Here is a 21,807-nt window from a genome sequence, read left to right on the forward strand (position 1 = left end):
AGCTCCAACATCCATTCCTTTCTAGAGTATTCTGTGAGCCCAGCAAAAACCAGTTATTCTCTGATCTGTGTTCTTTATATCCCATTCCCCAGGGCTTTCTTCCTACATAGTAGTCACAGTAGCTTCTGAGTAGGCCTGCCACACCAAGGGAATGTGAACTGCTGGCCTGGATTCTCCCTCATGGTCATAACCTCAGCACCAGCCACAGAGGTAAATACGTATCAGTGGCTTCCTGATTGTGTTTTGAACTGACTTACATTGTCACTTATCCCTTTAATCGCTATCTTTTCACATGTTTCTGTCTTACTGCCACCTCTCTAAACCAGACCATAGAATCATTAAGCACAAACGTTGTTTTTTTACATTCTGTCTTTCTCACAGGGTTTGGCTTTAAACACAAGACACTTAAACATTTATTTGTTGAATAGCATATGCCACTCTACCATCTCGCCTCCCTAACAGACTCAAAACTCAGTGAACAGCCTCTGGAAGAGAAAGAGCTACCACAGAGCATCCATCGCAGCTCAGCTGAGGAGCAAGTGACAGACCATGGCCAACAGTACAGCCTTGATTCCGCTGTGACCCACGCCATTGCCTGTATGTAGACGCCTTTAATACAGTCAAGCTCTGGATCAGCTAGATTCGAAAACAGTAACATTGGGAACACAGTTGAACAAACCACGTCAGAGCTGGTAAGCTAATTAGGAACAATGCCCACTGATAAAAATCTGTAATATTTGTTCTCCATAACAAGTTGGATAAGTGATATTTGTTTTTAAAACTCACTACAAAATATTTCCAGTGCTGTACAACCCAAATTTGAAAGAGGATTAGTGAGTTAAGCCCTGGACCAGGGTCACAGTCTTTGAAAAGTGAATCATCCAAAACCACCTTTCATTATATCCATGGTTCCAACAGGATCAGCTCAGGCTAAGACAATAAATTGCACAAAAACCCACCCAAGTAAATTAGAAAAAAAAAAAAAAAAAACTAAACTAATAAACCTTGGATGATTCAAAATCTCTGCTTACCCTACCCTACCCCTAAATCCTTTTAGAAAGTAGAAAACTGTGCTACTCTTAGATACAACGGAGCAGGCAAAAAGGGATATATATAATCCCAGATGGCTAAAATGAACAAACCTGCAGTGAAAGGAAACGGGTTTCCTTTGTTGATTCCCAGAGCTTTGTCCTCTTGCTAGTGTCTAGTGCCAATGAGCTCTAAAGGCTAAGTGGGAGAATTTGAGAGAGCCATCAGTCTTACTAACGGGAATGCTGCTTCCCTGTTCCTGATTTCTGTAAGGAGGGGTTTTCCCTGAACAAAGGTGGCTTTCCTCTCTAATCCTCAACCAACTCCTCCTCCTTTTTTCTGTTTTAACTCTTGTGAAATCTGAACTACTCCTAGGGAGCAGACTCATAAATCCTACCCGGAACATCCCCACTCCCCATCCTACCCTCCCTGTCCCTGACTAATTCTGGGAGACACTCTTCTCTCACATTAAGCTATGTTTCCAGTGTAGTTCTATACACATAGAAGTGATGTTTTGTTCTCTATCTGATGATGACTCTTAAGAATACCTTATTTCCTAATTTGTTCAGAACACAGGCTAGGGAGAAGGCATCTCTCTGTTGGATCTCCTCTGAGAACTCACCAATTTATAGTTCCTAAGGAATATTCCTGGGAAATGCATTAACTCTGGAGCCAAATAAATTGGTTCCACTGAATAAACTCTATCATCCAGAGGTTTAAGTGATTCATTAAGCTGAGTTTAGAGAATTTACTTGCCTTTGGGTTCCCAAGTGAAGACATTAATTGATGAATGGGTGTACCTTTCACTTGTCAGGTCTTAGAATAAATGTCTTCCTTCTGTACTTAATGTTTATATGCAATGACTTAAAATCCAGTTCTATTCATTTCGGGTTTCTTAAAGAACAAAACTATATTGCCCTACGGTACAACATTTACATCTAACATACCTCATAATGCTCTTAAATTATTTTTAGAAAGCACTTCAAGTGAGTATCAGATTTTGTTTAACATTTTCCACCACTACATGAGAAATTCAGTGCAAGATGCTTCCAACATCACAATTAATTTCCTTTTTTTTTTTTTTTTTGAGACAGAATTTCACTCTTGTTGCTCAAGCTGGAGAGCAATGGCGCAATCTCGGTTCACTACAACCTCGGCCTCCTGGGTTCAAGAGATTCTCTCCTGCCTCAGCCTTCCTAGTAGCTGGGATTACAGGCATGTGCTTGTATGCCTCAGCTAATTTTTTTGTATTTTTTAGTAGAGACAGGTTTCACCATGTTGATCAGGCTGGTTTCGAACTCCTGACCTCAGGTGATCCACCACCACAGCCTCTCAAAGTGCTGGGATTATAGGAGTCAGCCACTACACCCAGCCTACACTATTAATTTTTACAGTCTCTCCCTGAGTCGTATAAGGTTAGGTAGAATTTTATTATGCTTATGTACTAATGAAGGAATTGAGGTTGAACAGTCAGAAAACAAATTTCATGGTGAACTGCAAACAAAATGCAGTCTCCCTGACTAAGAATTTACATTGCCAGAGCGGGCTGCTGCCTAGGGAACAAACCATGTCACAAAAAGCTTCACCATCTCAGAGGGGTCACGGTATGCTGTTCTAGGCTTCCATAACAAATTTTTGTTGTATGGAGCCCTACAAAGCTCAGAGAAAATATATTCAAGCGCAGCAAAGCAGTAGCAGGGACGCAATTATCTTACTAACATCCCTGTGCCATTTTAAACTGTCATTCTTAAATACCAGGAAAAACAACAAAAGTAAAACATACGGTTTTTATATCGTTTAAAAACTTACAGAGTTAAAATCTCCTAACACTCTTTGACTCAAAGAGAAGTTTTATCATACTGTTGCCCAGTTATCTTTCTCAAGGCAATATTTATTTCCCTTACAAAATAAAGTGATAACACAATTTTTTCTGGATATATATGCATAATCATCATAATAAAAAGATGTGTCAGGAAAAACGACCCGGAAATGTCATAATTGATTAGACTTACAAAAGACAATACATTCAACTAAACAGGGAAGAAGTTTCAAACAAAAAAAGACTTTACATTATTTTATCCATTTATATCCTCTGCATTTGTTAACAGTAACAAAAAGGTTTTTTATTTCATTTATTTATTTTTAATTTATTTAATTAATTTATTTTTTGAGACACAGAATCTCATTCTGTCACCCAGGCTGGACTGCAGTGGTTCAATATTGGCGCACTGCAACCTCCACCTCCTAGGTTCAAACGACTCTCATGCCTTCATCTCCCGAGTAGCTGGGACTATAGGCGCCCACCACCACGACCAGCTAATTTTTGTATTTTTAATAGAGACAGAGTTTCACCATATTGGCCAGGCTAGTTTCGAACTCCTGCCCTCAGGTGATCCGCCTGCCTCAGCCTCCCAAAGTGCTGGGATTACAGGTATGAGCCACTGCGCCCAGCCCAAAAAGCTTTTTGTATCCCCCTCAGGATGCTTTGACAAGGTTTTTATCATCACAATCACAATCCCACTCTGATGTTCCATCTCTTCCTAAAAATAGGAAACACAGCAGGGTTTACTCTTTGCTGACCTCTGAGCTAATGATTAGCCCTTTTTCATAGATGAGTTTTACAGACAGGTTGGAAGGGGTTTACTAGCTTGTCTACGATTGCAGAGGTTAGACGTAAACCTAGGTTTCTTTCAACTTAGGAGCCTAAACTCACCAACTACATCATGCGTACTTCCTCCCACATTGCCATAGTCCTGAGGGAGGAAGCCACAGGGGTACCAGGTTCTCTAGCGGCTCTTCAGAACCTACTCCTTCCTTAACTCTTTCCCATCAAGAACATTTCCTCCCCTGTATCCCACTGATTCTAATTTTGTTGGGTTACTGAAGTTAGTCTAGCCTACAATGACCCATGACTGGTTATACCTAGCACAATGCCTTTCACATACTGGTTGATAAATATTTTGTGTGGTTGACAGTCATTCACGTCTCAAACAACATATTTGCGTCCTAAGAAATGTCTTCAAAATCTTCCTCTAACTAGCTTCTGATGGCCTGAATTTGCATACTGCACAGGCAGCTAGGGGAATGTGGCAGAGACACAGTTTTGCTTTCCATGGTTTCAGTTAACTGTGGTCCAAAAATATTAAAAGGAAAATTGCAGAAATAAACAGTTCATACAATTTAAATTCTGGGTAGTGTGATGAAATCTCACACCATGCTGCTGCATCTCACCCAGGGTGTGAATCCTCCCTCTGTCCAGCATCTCCACACTGTGCACGCTCCCTGCCCATCGGCCACTTAAGAGTCCTCTCAGAGATCAGATTCAGTGTCATGGTACTGCAGTGCTCGTGGTTCAAGTAACCCTTATTTTACTTAACAAAGTCTTAAAGTGTAAAAGTAGTGATGTTGGCATATTGTTATAATTTTATTATTGTTCTTGTTAATTTCTTACTGTGTCTAATATATAAATTAAACTTTATCACAGACATGTATGTATAGGAAGAAACCAAGTATTAATATATGTAGGTTTGGTACTAGCTACAGTTTCAGGTACCTATTGGGAGTCTGGAAATGTATCCTCCACAAGGAGGGGACTACTGTATCTTCCAAAGCAGCAGTCTCCAACCTTTTTGGCACCCGAGACCAGTTTCGTGGAAGACAATTTTTCCACAGCCTGGGGACAGGGGATGGTTTGGGGATGATTCAAGCACATTACATTTATTATACACTGATTTCTATTATTACTATATTGTAATATGTAAGGAAATAATTATACAACTCGCCATAATGTAGAATCAGTGAGAGCCCTGAGCTTGTTTTCCTGCAACTTGATGGTCCCATCTGGGGGTGATGGGAGACAGTAATAGATGATCAGGCATTAGATTCTCATTAGGAGTGTGCAACCTAGATCCTTCACATGCACAGTTCACAGTCTCATGCTCCTATGAGAATTTAATGCCACCACTGATCGGACAGAAGGCAGACTCAAGAGATAATGCTCACTGGCCCACCAGTCACCTTCTGCTTGCAGCCAGGTTCCTAACAGGCCAGGTTCCAGTCCATGGCCCAGGGCTTGAGGATCCCTGTTCTAAAGACTTGCCCATTTAGAAAAAAAACAAATAGGAGACAAACAGCAAACTGCATTCGAACTCCCCCACTGTCTGAAAACTGCAGTGTCTGTTGTACTCATAGCTGTCTCCTTAGCACTTAGTCCAGGGCCTGAACATGAAATACTTTGGACGGATGGATGGATGGATGGATGGATGGATGGATGGATGGACGGACAGACAGACAGATGGATGGATGGATGGACGGATGGATGGATGGACGGACAGACAGATGGACAGACTGATGGACGGACGGATGGATGGATAAACAAAAGAATGAATGGATGATTATGTGTTATTTAGATGGACACCCCAGTTATGAACTACATATTCAAATCTCAGGCTATTTATTATCTGAAAACATATTGACAGGAAATATATTTTCTGTAGAATTTAATCTTTCAGAGCCCAATTTAAAATATTTTCTACCTGTAGTATGTATAACCTTATTCGCTCATTAATTATATATTATACTCATTTATAGGAACTAATTTTTAGTTTTTCTACAAATTTCATAAAATCAGTTGTAATATAAATGCTCGTTTTCAAATTTAGTTTGCCAAAACAACCTTTTGTACATCCTCAAACAACAAAGAATGAGCTACTAAAAGAAATACTAAAAAATATAAAATCAAAAGTAGCTTCAAAGTGACTTCTCAAAGGTCAAGTTGGTCTTACACACTTCTGAGTGGGAATACAGTTAAAAGAACATTTGTTCAACACTGTAATTCATTTTCTACACAGTAAACTGTGAGGTTTCTACATGAAATGTAAAAATAAATATGCTGAATCAAAGCAGAAACCATGATTTTTATGAAGTAAAATGCAAGCGTTCATTAGAATTCAGGAAACATAACATTTTTTTTGCTGTTTTTTCTGCAGTCACGACTTCTGGAGAGGCCACTGCACAAGGCTCTAACTCCTTCATCTATTTATACACAGGCTCAATCTGCTAACTCCTTGGGAGAGTCCAGGATACCAAATAATAATCATCATAATAATTATTATATTTAGAGACAAGTTATTCCTTTTTTCTGGTCAAAATAATAAGACTTCCCAGAAAAGCTGAACATTCAAATTTCAAATCATTCCTTGAGTGTCAGTCCTAACTCCTCTTAATACAAACCTTTCTTTTTATTCCCAAAGCAACCTCAATCCAAAGTATTAACTACAGCTACAAATGAAATCTCAAACTAGAGTTGATTTTCCTGGTAACTGGCTTTGGAAAGTGAAGAAAGCACTGCCTAGAGCAGAAGTCAGTTCATGGGCCATTTCTGAGGTTGTGGCCCTGAGCTAACCTCCCTCCTCCTCCTCCCCAGACCTCAGTGAGCACCTCTGTAAAGGGGGCAGGAGTAGGCTCTCTACTAAATTTGCTGCCTCCCTTATCCCTGTTCTTGGAGGTAGCAGGGATTCCACCTTTGCAACACACACACCTCCTCTGCTGTCACAAAGCCACTCAAACTTCACAGCCTGTAAGACAGATTTCTTCCATGTTATGTAAGAGTTTGGACTAGATGACCACAAAATTTCCTTTTAAATCTCTATTTCTTTAGTGTTATATCTTGTATCCAATCTTCAGAATGTTCACTCACAAATAAAGTCATCCCATTTCACTTGTTTGGAAAATCAATGGAAGTCCCTATTTTAGAAGAGGTTCAACAAACGTGAAGCTCTAGTTGAGATGTTCCTCAAAGTAAAATAACTTGAAAGGTCATGATTTCACTATTAACCAGGCAAACTCTTCCTGGGATCTCCTTAGAATAGTAAAATAAGTGGATAAAAATAAATCTTTCTGTGAGGTGAACATGCAAATAACTTGGGAAGCAGCAACCTTAAAGACCATTTACTTTTACTAAGAAAACACTAACTACCAAATGCTACCACTTACCTGGAAAGAGAAGAAGAAATGTGGGCTATCTGGAGACCTGATCCAGGGCCCAAATGTAGTATTAAGGATTAGCACTATATTATGAGATACAGTCTTCAGAATATTTTTGTTGGTCTATTTTGCAACCAAGGCCTAGACTCTTTACAATTAAAGCATCCTGCTCTGTATAATAATTTTTTTTTCTATTTAACTAATGCACTCAACCTTCTACCAACAGCTGGTATGTGGCACAATCATCACTAAGTCCTTCCACAATACACAGAGCAATCGCTGCTCTTTAAACACAATATAAAGGAAGATAAGTGTCCAGCCTCAATATGGTTGGAACTCCTTCTTAGCAATTCATTCTTAAACCATAGACTTTTAGGCCCAAAAGGCAAGAAAGTCAGGCTCAGCATACATGATCTCCTGCTCGTCAGTGGGCCAGATCAGTGCCTATCTCTGACAAAACTATCATTCACCTGCAATGATGCAAGAAAAATCGAAATAACATATGTTTTTAAAAATCTAAGTCTATACAATTTATGGGTACATGCCTTTGGCTATTAAAGATTCTCTCTTTATAAAATGATGAGGGGCTGGGCGCGGTGGCTCAAGCCTGTAATCCCAGCACTTTGGGAGGCCGAGGCAGGTGGATCATGAGGTCAAGAGATCGAGACCACCCTGGTCAACATGGTAAAACCCCATCTCTACTAAAAATACAGAAAATTAGCTGGGCATGGTGGTGTGTGCCTGTAATCCCAGCTACTCAGGAGGCTGAGGCAGGAGAATTGCCTGAACCCAGGAGGCGGAGTTTGCAGTGAGCCAAGATCCCGCCATTGCACCCCAGCCTGGGTAACAAGAGCGAAACTCCATCTAAAAAAAAAAAAAAAAAAAACATGGTAAGGACAGCAGAGAGTAATGTTCTTAATTGGAAAAATTAAAACTTGACATACTGTTGGTCTCCCAATCACTTTTTTAAAAATTTGTATTGATTCAGAATAAAATCTAACTGCCTGAGCTTTCCTCCCTGGAATTATGAGAGTAGCTATTCATGTGTAAAAATTCATCAGAATTTACCAAAAATCACACAGACCACAGAGTCAGGCTGCTTTGAAGCAGCAAAGATGGCAGTGTCCACAGACAAATGACCCAAATAGAACACACAGTCTGAAAGTAGAACGTGAACCTGTGACCCTCAATACCCAGGAGCCTGATATCTGTAACAAAAGTTAATGTGAAGGAAATAAACAGTTCCAGTAGAACGCTGAATGCATGGAGTGTAGCAGTGTGTTAGCAAAATGGCAAAAAATTCATATAGCATTGAAGTTGGACTTCACAAGCTAAGACATCCAACAAAATCCAAAGAAAATAAGGAACTTCCATAGCCACCAGAAGAACAAACACACGATAATTAATTTTAGTTGATCTCAAACTTGTCTTAAACCAAAAATCTTATACTCACATTAATGTCTTGATTGAATATCACAATGCAAAACACTCACACATTATGTAAAAGGATTCTATCTGGAGCTGGGCGCAGTGGTGCACACCTATAGTCCCAGCTACTCAGAAAGCTGAGGCAGGAGGATCCCTTGAGACCAGCTCAAATCTACCCTGGGAAACATAGGGAAACCCTTTCAGGTAACAGGAGGAAAAATGCAGCATGATTACATTTTTCTCTTGTTAAGGCACTGTCATTTAAGTATAAACCTGGAGTATTCACAATAGAATTCAGGTTTACCAGATTAGAGCACAGTAAGCAGTGTCAGATGGCTGTGGAAGGATGCGTGTTTCCAAAATCTACAGGTCTCAAGAAGGAAAAACACAAATGGCATGCCTTATACACCTTGCTTAGTGAAGAGCTGCAGTTTAAACTGTTTAGAGTACCAAATTGTGTTAACTTTTGAAATCCCGTCAGTGCTGACTACTGAGAGTATCAAAAATCTCTTTAGAGCTGTTGTTATATTTATAATTTCTAAAAGGTGAAGGAAGACAGGTAGATGAATTTCTGTTAAAAGCCCTTCCTGCTGGGCACAGTGGCTCACACCTGTAATCCCAGCACTTTGGAAGGCCGAGGCGGGTGGATCGTCTGAGGTCAGGAGTTCAAGACCAGCCTGGCCAACATGATGGAACCCCGTCTTTACTAAAAATACAAAAATTAGCAGGGCATGGTGGTGGGCACCTGTAATCCCAGCTACCCTGAAGGCTGAGGCACAGAATCACTTGAAACTGGGAGGCGGAGGCTGCAGTGAGCTGAGAGCAAGCCACTGCACTCCAATGTGGGCGACAAAGCAAGACTTCATCTCAAAAGAAAAAAGGCCATTCCTAAGTGTTCCATGTAAGAAGAGACAGAGTATTTGCTTATGGTGTCTGTTTAACAAGCCAGCCATTTAATTTTCAATAAGATCAACAAAAAAGAAATAGATGCATAGATATGTGATTTTGAGGGGGAAAAAAAAGTCAGACTTAAAATGTAAGCAAAATATGGAAAGTGACCTCAAAAAAAAAAAAAAAAAAAAAACCGGAAAAAAAATCATGTACCCAAAAGGGTATCTGGTCTTACTCTCCACTGAGCCGCTGGCCATGGCCTGTGCTTCAAGTGGCTCTTGGTGGCAGTTCAGGACCAGGGGACCTGTAGTAAGTTATCTACCTAATTCTGTATGAGCCAACTCACCCCCACTCCCAGGATATTATTCCACATGGAAACCCTCTCTCCTCTCTTTTCCCACACCATGAGAGCCCTCTCCTTCTCAAAACCCACCTCAGTTTTCATAGCTTCCACAAAAATAAATCAATAAACAAATAACCCTGGCTTGCAGACATCTCCTTCTAATTTTACACACCCATAGCATTTACGCACTCAATGGGATAGAGCACTAAGCACACATCGGATGACTGATACAAGTATTTTCTCTGGGATTGGATCACGGATAATCTGGGATAAAAAAGAATATAAATATTATTCACTGCGTATTTTGGAAAAATCATAGTCAGCAATTCCATTATCCTAAATATAAATATTTCTGCAGAAACAAAGCCTTACTACCAGGGTTTAATCTTCATCAAAACAAACCATTACCTGTGCTTAATGGACCAGAGCTGTTGAAACCCCACAAAGAAACCAGCCCAATCTGGATGTTTGGTCTGGAAATGCTATCTGAGTATAAAGAGAACAGCTCGCTAATTACATTTTCCATGGCTGTAAGTTCTGCATGACACAAGCAAAACCACGGAATTCTCATCCAGAAGTTCTTGCCTCCCCATTTGCAGCTACCTCTCCCCAGAACTTTTGTTACTAGAGTCTGTCTTTGGGAGCTGAGATGAAACGCACTCAGTGGCTTTTCAAACCCAAAGAATGAGGCAGGGCAAAGTCCCTGACAGTCTAGGGTGGTCCTGCCCCTCACTTTGTACCCCACCACCCAATGGCATTAACTGTCTTGGATTTTGTGTCTTCGTTCCTTTTTGATGCTTTCTGGTGTGAATTTTTCCTTGTCAGGTTGGCTGATGATGGGACAGGAGCCAGAAGGGACACAGAAGCATCATAGACAGTAGCAAGGAGAGGATGTCTATAAGCACTGGGCAAACAGCTCCTAGAGAGGTAAGTGCTGAAGGCCTTCACCATCAGTGCTTCTGAGAAGATGCTTCTCCTTACTGTCCGCATCACTGCACACCTCTTCCACTCTTCAATATACTGGTTTGGGTTTTTTCCTCTCCAGCCTTAAAATATGGAACATTTCAATACAAGGTTCAGGTCTTTTTTTCATGAAAGAGATATCCTGAGCTTCCAGAGATATATTTTTTTAAATTATAATTAAAGTAATGCTGAGAAACACTTCAACAGAATCCTCTAAAATACATGTATTACTGACAAAATTATACAGCCATGATTTACAGCCACTGAAGTGGCACTGAATGTCACATCTGGTCATGAGCAATTTTATATTTAATGTCAAGCCCATGCACAGTTGGGAATGTCAGAGAAAAGACTGGCAGTCCAGTAACCCCCTAAAACATGCTCCTATATGCCACCACAGGGCTATTTTCTGGGGTAAACTGAGGTTCCTTCTAGAAATATCATCAAGGCCTGGACTGAACCCAACATCCTCTCACTTTCACCAGCGTAAACTGTCTGTCTCAACTGTGCCTGGCCCTGGGCAAATGATGGGAGTAAAAAGGGGAGGAGAGGGGGCTCCAGTCCCCAGGAGCTCACAGGCAGTGAGAAAGACGCCGTGGATACTAAATGGTACAACGCATGGGGCCACCGCTTACAGGGAGCATACAGGGAGCAGAGAGAGAGAGAAATATCAAGCATGCAAGGAGCAAAGAGAGAGAGAAATGAATTCTGCCTAGGAAGGCAACTAGAAAAAGTCCCGCGGAAGACCTAAGATTTCAATCGGGTATCAAAGGAAGAGCAGGAGTTAAATAAGAACATAAGTCAGGGAGGGAATTCTTCGGACAAAAGAATCCCTCTTGAAAAATCTCTTCCCCCCTCCCTTCCCCAGTGGTTTGGAGTGAATAAAACCAACCCAGGATTTTAAACTAGCTAACCTAGACTTTTCACTACTGTTGTGGTTTCTCCAACGGTTGTCTGTCTTCAGCTCGTCACCTATTCATAACATCTATAAAAGCAAACTACTGAATCTGCAGAGGCAGAATTTTTACAAGATTAGTAACACTAGGGTGAAATGTAATCCTGTAGATTGCCTTTCTGGTCACGTGCTCATGCGCACACACCAAGCCATGAGAGTAGACAGGAAGCTTCACGTGCTGCGCTAGGCTTCCGTTGCATTAAGCGCTTTGTACATTTTAGCATAAACTGACAAAATTCAAGGGCTATGCATCTACTTTTAAACTAAACCATTTCAGTAAGTCACTGAATACTTTATTCAGAAAACGAGATTTCTACAAGCCAATTCGTTCTTCTTACCTCCATGGGAAAAGCTTTGAAATTAACCGTGTGCTCAGAACCACGCTGGTTTTCTCTTCCCCAGTGAAATCTCACTTCGTACAGTTCAAATTCATGCCCTTGAGGCAATGGTCCTCCCGAGAGAACTGAAAAAGAAGATAAATGTTATTGAGTTACATCACACATTTATTAGCTCAGCATTATAAACATTAGAAACTTTTTTTTTTCACCAAAATGCTCTCACAGGCTCTACAGATTAAATTCATAAAGCCAAATGAGAAATGTATCACAATTGTGAGGTGAATTTAAACTATTTAGGCTTGGCTGATATTCTTGTATTGGCCATTCAGACATAGCAGAAGTTCAAATACTCTGAAAAACTCGTAATGACATATATATATATATATATATATATATATATATATATATACACACACACACATATATTTAAATTTCCTGTGTGTTTTCAGTTGATTAGTAGACAAGGAAAACAAATTCCTCCCTTAGAGACTTAAGCTTGGCACTGATCAAGAGACAAATATATGGCTTGACTCTGACCAGTAATATTCTGTAGACACATAAATAAATTAAATCACATTTGCAAATCATCCACTTGCACTAGTAGGCTTTCAATCTAGACAACAGGTGTGTGGACTGACAAAATTATTCGTGAAGAGGACTGATCAGCACTAAGTTAATCAACAGTGAAATCACACTTTAATAGCTGATGGACATTCATTAGCACAAACGACACTAAATAAAATTGCGATAAAATATGGACGACACTCAAAGTACTAGCATCGGTCCCACAGGACCATGTGTCTCTTTCTCTTTGCTGGATATGATCAAGAACTTTATCCCCAACAAGGACACGCTAAAGGATGATGAAAAATACATTTGCATGAGAACCTGTCTTAAAGCAATAAAATTCTTTAGTTAAAACCTCCCTGACAGCATATGTACCAACTTGAAATAAAGTTTCTTACAAAAAAAAATGGTCAATTTCAACACAAATAAAAGTTGTTTAACTCAGGTCATTTTTCCTCTGGCAACTCCCAATTCTGAACAGTATCAACTAAGAACTTCATGTTATTTAGCTAACAAAATTCAACACCTTCCCTTTCCTAGAAGCAGATGTTTTGAAACAGATCATCCTTCACACTTGGGTTGCCTTAAGGAGGACCCAGAAGATTCCACACCTCTCTCGAGGAAGAGTTCTGTCATTCATCCTTACCCTAAAACTCAAAAGAGAAGAAGGCCAATTGGGGCAACAATATTTACATGTTTGGTTGGTTCTTCATCTAACGACTTGTTCCAAAAAAGGATTTAAGGCTGCTTAGGTCAAGGTACATACAATAGAGTCAGACAGAGTAAATTAGGAAGAAGAACAAAGAGAAACAAAGAAAGAGGCAGAAAACAGACAGAGAAATGAGGCTATAGGACACAAGGGAGGTCATGGAGTCCTAGCTAAACATACCCTACAAATCTGCTCCCAAGCTTTCTACAAACTCAAATAATGAAGACAAGGAACATCCAGAGCAAGAAGTAACTTTAATTTTTCAACTGGATACATGTCACATCAAGGGGAAGGGAAAGTGAGATTCGTGACCTTTAGTATAAGATCGTCATGCATGATTTTAGATTTTAGTGTTTGCCCTCATGTCTGGTCTGATTTAGGTCACACAACAAATCCAAGGGGAGAGGGTTATCATCAACTCCACAGATAGGGCAGAAGAGCGTATGAGAGGGACTGAGTGTGACCTGCCACAGTCAGACTCCGAGCAGGCTCCAGGACAGCGCCTGGAACTCGAACCTTCTGACCCATGCACCACGGGTGAGGCAGAACAGGGAAAGCCAAATTTCGGTATCTGTGAGCATGAACCACAAAACAATGAATTATCTAAGTCTAGATTTATAAACTGAAGTTGCTCCTTGGAGAACTGCACTTCATCCTATTTCCCAGAACAATCTAAAACATTTTAATACGTGGCTCAGAAAGGTTTATAGATATTCAGAAGCACAGTGCAAGCTCACTTCACCTTCCTCTTCAATAAACATCCATTCTGTGGATTTAAGAATGTATGAAATGTTTCTAAATAACCTCACAACTCATTCCTTTCTCTTGGCTGTCCAAATTTGGTCTTAAGAAATACCAGGAAGGAGACCAGGAGTCTACCCACTGTGGACCCCACCTCCCAAACCAAAAAGAAAAAAAAAAAAAACAGAAAATAAACCCCTCGTTACCCCCAACAACAGTGGGACCCAAGGCCCCAGCAGGTGAACTCTACAATGCCACTTCTAAAACAAAGCGATAAAACCGTCCTAGAAAAGGCTCAGCTCTACGTGGCTAAGGAAAGAGAAAGAGGAGTATCATGAAATGAAGCACATGTGAAATGGGAAAGAGGATTTTTAAAACTCCTTCCCCAAAACCCCTTTATCACATATACTCAGAATGCACACACACAAAGGCACATGGTATTTCTAAAAACTGTTCTGTTACAGAGCAGTTTACTAGTTGTACTAGTCAACAGCCATCTACTAGTACTGTCATATGGAAATAAATGATACAGCTTGTAGCTGGTCTTGACAGTGATTTCAAAGGACCATAAAGAGATCCATGCTTCAAAAATATACTCCCCACATGACTAATGCTCAAAATTTTCTTAACAGCAATGAAGCCTTTCACTTAAACTTGGAAACGGTTTAAATGAAACACCGTGGAAATTCAAACTGCAGAGACCCATGTTTTGATAGGAAGAACTTCAAAATCCAGGAGAATTTACTTATCCTTCCAACTGGTATTTTTTTTGGTCTTCTACTACATGTATCAGGTACTGCGTTAAGTATTTAGGATACATTGATTTTGACAAAACAGACAAAATTCCCTGGCCTTGTAGATCTTACATTCTATTAGGTTAAAGTGTAAATTCATGTATTTGTCAAGATCATATTTTTTCTGGGTCATATCTGGTTACTACATGGCAGGTTTATTAACTGTGATGTCATGATACTCAATAAAACTACAATAAAATAGTTATATTCTATGAAGTGAAGGGAACACTGAGAAGGGAAGCGTTTTGCCCCAGCCTGGTTCTCCAGGGAGAGGTGATGAAGAGGAGGCTGTCAGCCAGGAAACAGGCTCTGGGAACCTTTCATTGTTGCTGCAGATGAATAACCCAAAGTTAAACCACACTAAAGTCACATGGCCACACAATGCCATAAAAAATGACCAAATTCTGAATTCAGAGTTTTATGAGGTTCCAGGTAAGAGCATTACCCGTTCATCCCCCAAGAATGATTGTGTTTATGGACTGAAAATAAATAGCGGCTCTGTTTTATCCTTCTGGCCACATCCTCTTCAGACATTATTCTCCCTTTTCACGGCTTACATTTTTCTTTCTAGTAAAGAAATGAATCATATCAGAAGGGGCAGCTTTTTCCTACATTTATGAAAATCAAATTTTGCTGAGTAATATTGGGTCACTACACGGCAGGTGTATTAATTATGATGTCATCTGGTTCAATAAAGTTACAATGAAAAAACACGAAACTCCTACTGATGACATGCTGAATTTTTTTAGAAAAGGAACTTGTGAAAAGAATATAAAACAAACTGACACCATTGCCACAGCCTCCATTTTCTTTAATGCTCTTCAATAAAAACTTGGCAATTGCATTTATAAGACATAAAAAAGAGTTCCCTGAGGAAGCTTCTGCAAGATTTGAAAACCCCATAGAGATTTGAAATATATACCTTTATCTAAATCTATCTAAGATTCTACAATCCTTTGCTGAAAACAAATTTACCAGATAATTCAAAGGCTAGTGCTCAAGCTTTATTCCTTCTCTTTTAATTTGACTTCAACACTAAGTTTTGAGACCAACTCGATGCCTGGACCTGTGTTGATTACTGAGTGCATAAGCGAGAAAGATCCAGCCTCGGTGTTGACCAGGCAGTCTCAGTGCTTAAGGGACTAAACTGAATACTCTATATAGAACACATCAAGAACGGGAAAGGGTAGCAGGCCAACCAGCGAGGGGACAAGCCAGTAACAAGCGTGAATCATCAAGTCCGAGAAGACGTTCCCAAGAAGATGCCAGCCCAGCTGAGTTTTGAATAAGCTGAGAGGTGAAAAGTACATGCAGAGTAGAGCAAGGAGCCTGAGAAAGGCTCTCAGACATGAAGCCACTTAAGTGTGTTCTGGAAGAACAAAATCAGAAGTGAGTGAGTCAAAGGTGGCCATGAGGAGACATGCCTATGCTTAGGAGCTGGAGTTTCTCCTGCCCGGAACCATGGAGGGCTTTTAACCAGGGGACTAACATGATCATACTTGCAGTATTTAAAATACTATTTAATTTAAAGTATTTTAAGTGTTATTCGTGCAGGATCTGCACAGATGACAGAATAACAAAAGGGAAGCCTATCCAGTTAGAAAGCTGCTATCATGCCCAGTCACAGATGGTGAGGCCAGGAGATGGAGCCTGCAGAGCCATACCTCCAACACAGAGGAACCCCCACAGCAGAGGGTCCCTGGTGCACCACCCAAAGAATCTAAAGGGTTCATTCTTATTTTATTTATTGCTATTTATTTATTTATTTATTTTTGAGATGTGTCTCACTGTCACCCAGGCTGGAGTGCAGTGGTGCGATCCTGGCTCACTGCAACCTCTGCCTCCCGGGTTCAAGTAATTCTCCTGTTTCAGTTTCCCTAGTAGCTAGGATTGCAGGTGTGCCCCACCATGGCCGGCTAATTTTTATATTTTTAGTAGAGATGAAGTTTCACCATGTTGGCCAGACTGGTCGTGAACTCCTGACCTCAAGTGATCTGCCTGCCTCAGTCTCCCAAAGTGCTGGGATTACAGGTATAAACCACCATGCCCACCCCCAAAGGCTTCATTTTTAATGGGTTTAAAGACTTCATAACCTCAGAGTAACTTTGAAGGAATTCCAACTCTATCTCTAAAACTTCCCTCAAAATAGTATTAATTGGTTCTTTTTTAACATTTGAAGCCTTAAAAGCAAAAAATTTTCAATATTTTTAAAGTGTTTTTGGCTTTTAACCTATGGTTCTATTAAACATCTTCAGCTCTTAAGGGTAAAGATCACAACAATAGCACAGAGAGTGGGCCAGGCAAAGTGAAGCAGGAGCAAAGCGATACAGATGACAGCAACTAACCAGTAATTCAAATGCAACGAAATTAGCCAATAACAAAGACAGTCATTAACTCAACCAGGTACAGGGGCTCACACCTGTAATCCCAGCACTAAGGGAGGCTGAGGCAGGAGAATCACTTGAGCCCAGGAGTTCATGACCAGCTTGGGTAACATAGCAAAACCCCTGTCTCTACTAAAAATTGAAAAATTAGCTGGGCATGGTGGCAGGCCTGTAGTCCCAGCTACCAGAGAGGCTGAGGCGGGCGGATTACTTGAGCCCAGGACTTGAAGTGAGCTATGACTGCACTCCAGCTTGGGCAACAGAATAAGACCCCGTCTATAAAAAGAAAAAGAAAAAAAAGAAGGAAAAAGAAATTTCGCCCTGACATTTCCTATAAATAAAAAAGAGCCTCTTCTTCAGTGAAAATAATTTTTAAGATATTTTTGACAATTTCATCTTTAAATCAGCACGGTTGCTAAGAAATATTGTAAAAAGTTGTCATGTTTCCGGGGGGGGGGGGGGAACTAGGATTAATAATCATCATCATCTATCCTAAAATTGGTATTGAGAATTGTAAGAGACCCAGAAGTAAAACCTTCTAATTAAAGTTTCTATAATAAGTTACAGCAAAGGGCACACATGACCTATCTTGATTAGCAATTTCTCCCATAATGATGGTCCATTAAAACTGTCATTACCCTTAAGACATCGCTTATAGTAAGCTGGAGTGACACTATTGCACAAGAATGGGCAGCCTCACACATTTCCTCACTACCTCAGTATCAAACCACTCAAGCTAGAAATCTAGAATTTTTGTGTGTGTGCTTACACTCCTCTTTATACCACTGCAAAGATGTTTAATTATAATTTGCCTGTGTACCTTAAATGTTAATATTCCTAAGGGACAGTGACCCATTTGTCCTGCTGAGAAGCTAAATGATACATGTGGCAGCCTTAATAAAATTCTCCATACTCCAGAAGATAACAGGATCAATAGACTGGTCAGATCACCCTGAAATGTGATGCTTGCTTCGACTCCATGTTAGGAGGGAGGGACTCTGCTACCTTGAAATCTGCCCAGGGCAGAGGTAGAAATATAGTGACAGAATCTGAAACCAGGTGCAGTTATGGGGGTCCATCCTGGCCATCTCTTCACTGATCCCCTCCACTCCCCTGCTCCACATAACTAACCCATGCGATTCCATAGACTGCATCACAGAGTTCACTCCTGTGTCTTCCCTCCTTTTCCACTGATACTGCAATGCCTGCAGTTTTGGTTGAGTCTCTTGTACTAACTTTCAAACTGCCTCACACTCTCTCCCAGAGCCCATCTCATTCAGTGCTGTCAGCTTTTCTTTAAGCAATGTTCTAATTATGACTTTATCATTAAAAAAAATTAAGATTCTACTTTTTAGCGTCTGCGCAGGGTCCCTCATGAATTTGCTCCAACATACCCTCTCTATTATATTTCCTGTTAACCCCCTTTATCATGAACAAATCTTCTCTTCCAGGCATATTGAAGGATTAGCCTTTCCTTATACAACCTCTAGAACTTCCCATATCTGTACCCTTTTTGCAAGCTGTCCCTTCTTCCCACCCACCCCAGGCTCCCCATATCCAAAGGCTATTCATCCTTCAAGGATTATTTCAAATGCTATTTCCTCCACTAAGAGGAATCCTTAAGAATTTCCACCAAAATCCTTCCCAAAGAATTTCCACCAAAAATAATCTCTCCCTGTATAGCTATAATACATTCTATGACCTACCACTGAATCCTCCTTGAGGGCAGGCTTTGGATCTGATTTACACTTACCTTATCCAAAGCATGTTACTGCTTGTAAAAGATGAAACCAAGATTGCCAACCACACCCTGCAGGCCAGATGAAACCGGTGAACATATATGTTTAGGTCACAGGTGCACATCTCCAGCTTCTCCTCACACATTAAACATCTGGCAAGCTAGGGCTGCTCTCTGCAGCTCGTCAGTTCCTGCAGTCCCCACCACCCCTATTGTCTTGTCTGCTGACAATGCAGATGAAGCAGAGGGTCAGTAGCTATTTACAATCTTTTCCTCTCCTGGTTGCTCTCATATATAGTATTATATCTTCCTGGGTCTAAAAGACAAGTGACTCTGTACCTCCCATTGTAAATAATCAATAAGTAAGTATTGAGGGATGGAGGACTGTCACGTGAGCAACAGCTGAAAGCACTAATGTCTGAAAAGAAAAATGGCAATTGCTTGTTATGATGACTGTAGTATTTGAAAGAACATCAGTGTGGAAATATAATTATATTTGTTCTAAAGAAGTCCAGAGACCTAAAAGACAAACGATGACACAGACCATAGAACCTTTTGACTTTAGGAACTGCTCAAAAGCAAAATGGATTTTCTTGTGAGAAATGGACTTCCTTCCCTGAGCTATTCAAGCTGAGGCTGCCCACCACCTGTCAGGGAGTCTGAGATGAGAGGCTGCACTGGTCCATGCCACTCAGAGAGCCTGTCACTACAGCCCCTTTCCTAAGCTCCTCTGCTGTCTATGGGGAAACAGAACATTGAACAAAGGGGCACACAGTCTATACAGATGCACTGCTTACAGGGTACATGCAGGAGAAGTGAGTTCAGGAGGAAACCTTGAGAAACGCTGCTATGTAAGCACACTGGAACATGAAGCACCAGCAGAGAAAAGGCAGTCAAAATCAAGAAGACATGTCAGGCAACTGTGTGGCCCAGAGACTAACAGGAGAGAGAAATTCCAGAAATTCCATTTCAAATGCAGTAGAGTTAAAGTTCAGTAAGAATATGAAAATGCCCATTGGATTTAGAGGATGATGAGTTCATCAGTGACTTTTGCTTGAGAAGTGCCAGCAGAGAGGGATGAAGGGAGGGGCTCATGGCCCTGAAAAGCCTCAAATTTAAATTAAGGCTATAACCCCAGATGGGATTATATATACAGGAACAATACCATTGTGATTATGTTAAAAGTTTTAGTTTGATAAGTCTAAACATTCAAATTATACTACAATTGTTCTAAACTTTTTTGGCAATTCTTTATGATTTGTTAATATAAAAAGAGCAAAAATAAAAAACACAATCACCCAGGCCAAACACAGCTTCAGGTAGGGCTGAAGTTTTAGCACAGTGGTATTGTGAAGTCAGCATTAATTTCTAAAAAGAACTGTCTTTCTTGTATGGATTCTTTTTTAATTTACGAAGACAGTATGCTGTATTTCCAGGGGGTACCCTCCAGTTACACAAGGAAGACTGCACTCAAACATTTATCTGCCATCCCTTCTCAATTCTCACTAAATGAAAAGGGCATAATTTGCTGGAGCAAAACGAACAAGACCGGAGATCAACAGCAAAAGAGAAATGCCCAAAAAACTGGGCGGTGGTGGAAAGCAGACTGAAAGGTGGGGTAGTGATTCAGCAAAACAGACAAAGCTAAAAGCTAAATAACTACAGGAAGAAGGCCGCAAGAGGCAGACAACTTCTACCACAGAACCTAGATGCTATGGTTTGAGTGCCTGCATCCCCCTCCAAAGTTCATGTTGAAACTGAATCCCCAGTGCAACAGTATAAGATGTCTAAGAGGTCATCAGGTAAATGGGATGAGGGCTCTGCTCTAAGGAAGAGATGAGGCTCTTAAGGGCTCCAGGGAGCCTGTTTGACCCTCTGTCTCAGACCATGTAAGAATACAGCACCGAAGCGCCATGTACAGAGCAGAGGAAGAGCCCTCAACAAACACCAGATCTGTCAGCACCTTGATCTTGGACTTCCGAGCCTCCAGAACTACGAGAAATACACTTCTATTACTTATAAATTACCCACTGCAAGGTATTTTTTTAATAGCAGCCAAACAGACTAAGACACCAGGAAAGACTCAGGAGGTGGGGGCATTAGAGATACTACTGAATGTGGCAGTGCAGAGTAGGAAACTGAAAACAGAAAAGCAGATTTAAAGTGTTTAAAAGGAACAGTTAAACCCCATCACACATGGTCAGGCATGATGATGAGATCTCCGGCAGAAGATGAAAGGAATGTAGACACACTAAATGGTAACAGTCTCCTGTCTGTGCCAACAACCAGAAAGCTGGGGGCCAACTTGAGCCACCCCCAACACCAAAACAAAAACACAAACAGGAAATAAGCATACTCCAGATAAACTGATATAAGCTATGAAGACTCCACCAGCAACATGGCCAGGTCCTTCCTTGATCGTGGTACTGTGAAGCCCAACAGTCCTCAAACCCTACCCAGGTGCACAGAGCTTCTGATCTGCGACTCAGTCTTTTTTTTTTTTTTTTTTTTTTGAGACGGAGTTTCGCTCTTGTTACCCAGGCTGGAGTGCAATGGCGCGATCTCGGCTCACCGCAACCTCCGCCTCCTGGGTTCAGGCAATTCTCCTGCCTCAGCCTCCTGAGTAGCTGGGATTACAGGCACATGCCACCATGCCCAGCTAATTTTTTTGTATTTTTAGTAGAGACGGGGTTTCACCATGTTGACCAGGATGGTCTCGATCTCTTGACTTTGTGATCCACCCATCTCAGCCTCCCAAAGTGCTGGGATTACAGGTTTGAGCCAGCACGCCCGGCGCAACTCAGTCTTAAATATGAAAAAAGAGTCAAAGATCACCGGACATTTGAGGAGAACCTCCAAAATAAAAGAGGGATACCAAAATAAATAGAAAAAGGAACCAAGGGTAAACAGAGACATGCAGGGATAGAAAAGAAGCGATATAG

At 40.8% G+C, this 21,807-nt stretch overlaps 1 protein-coding gene across 2 annotated transcripts in view; it reads right to left on the reverse strand.

Moving 5' to 3' along the window:
* Nucleotides 1-21,807, reverse strand: part of CA8 (carbonic anhydrase 8) — a 98,899-nt gene that overhangs the window by 69,022 nt on the left and 8,070 nt on the right. For both annotated transcript variants that reach the window (XM_003935519.4, XM_074386675.1), the window contains exon 3: nt 11,933-12,057. In XM_003935519.4, the coding sequence (XP_003935568.1) occupies nt 11,933-12,057 (125 nt within the window). The remainder of the gene's footprint in view (nt 1-11,932; nt 12,058-21,807) is intronic.

Source organism: Saimiri boliviensis, chromosome 15, assembly GCF_048565385.1.
Source record: "Saimiri boliviensis isolate mSaiBol1 chromosome 15, mSaiBol1.pri, whole genome shotgun sequence".
NCBI lineage: Eukaryota > Metazoa > Chordata > Mammalia > Primates > Cebidae > Saimiri > Saimiri boliviensis.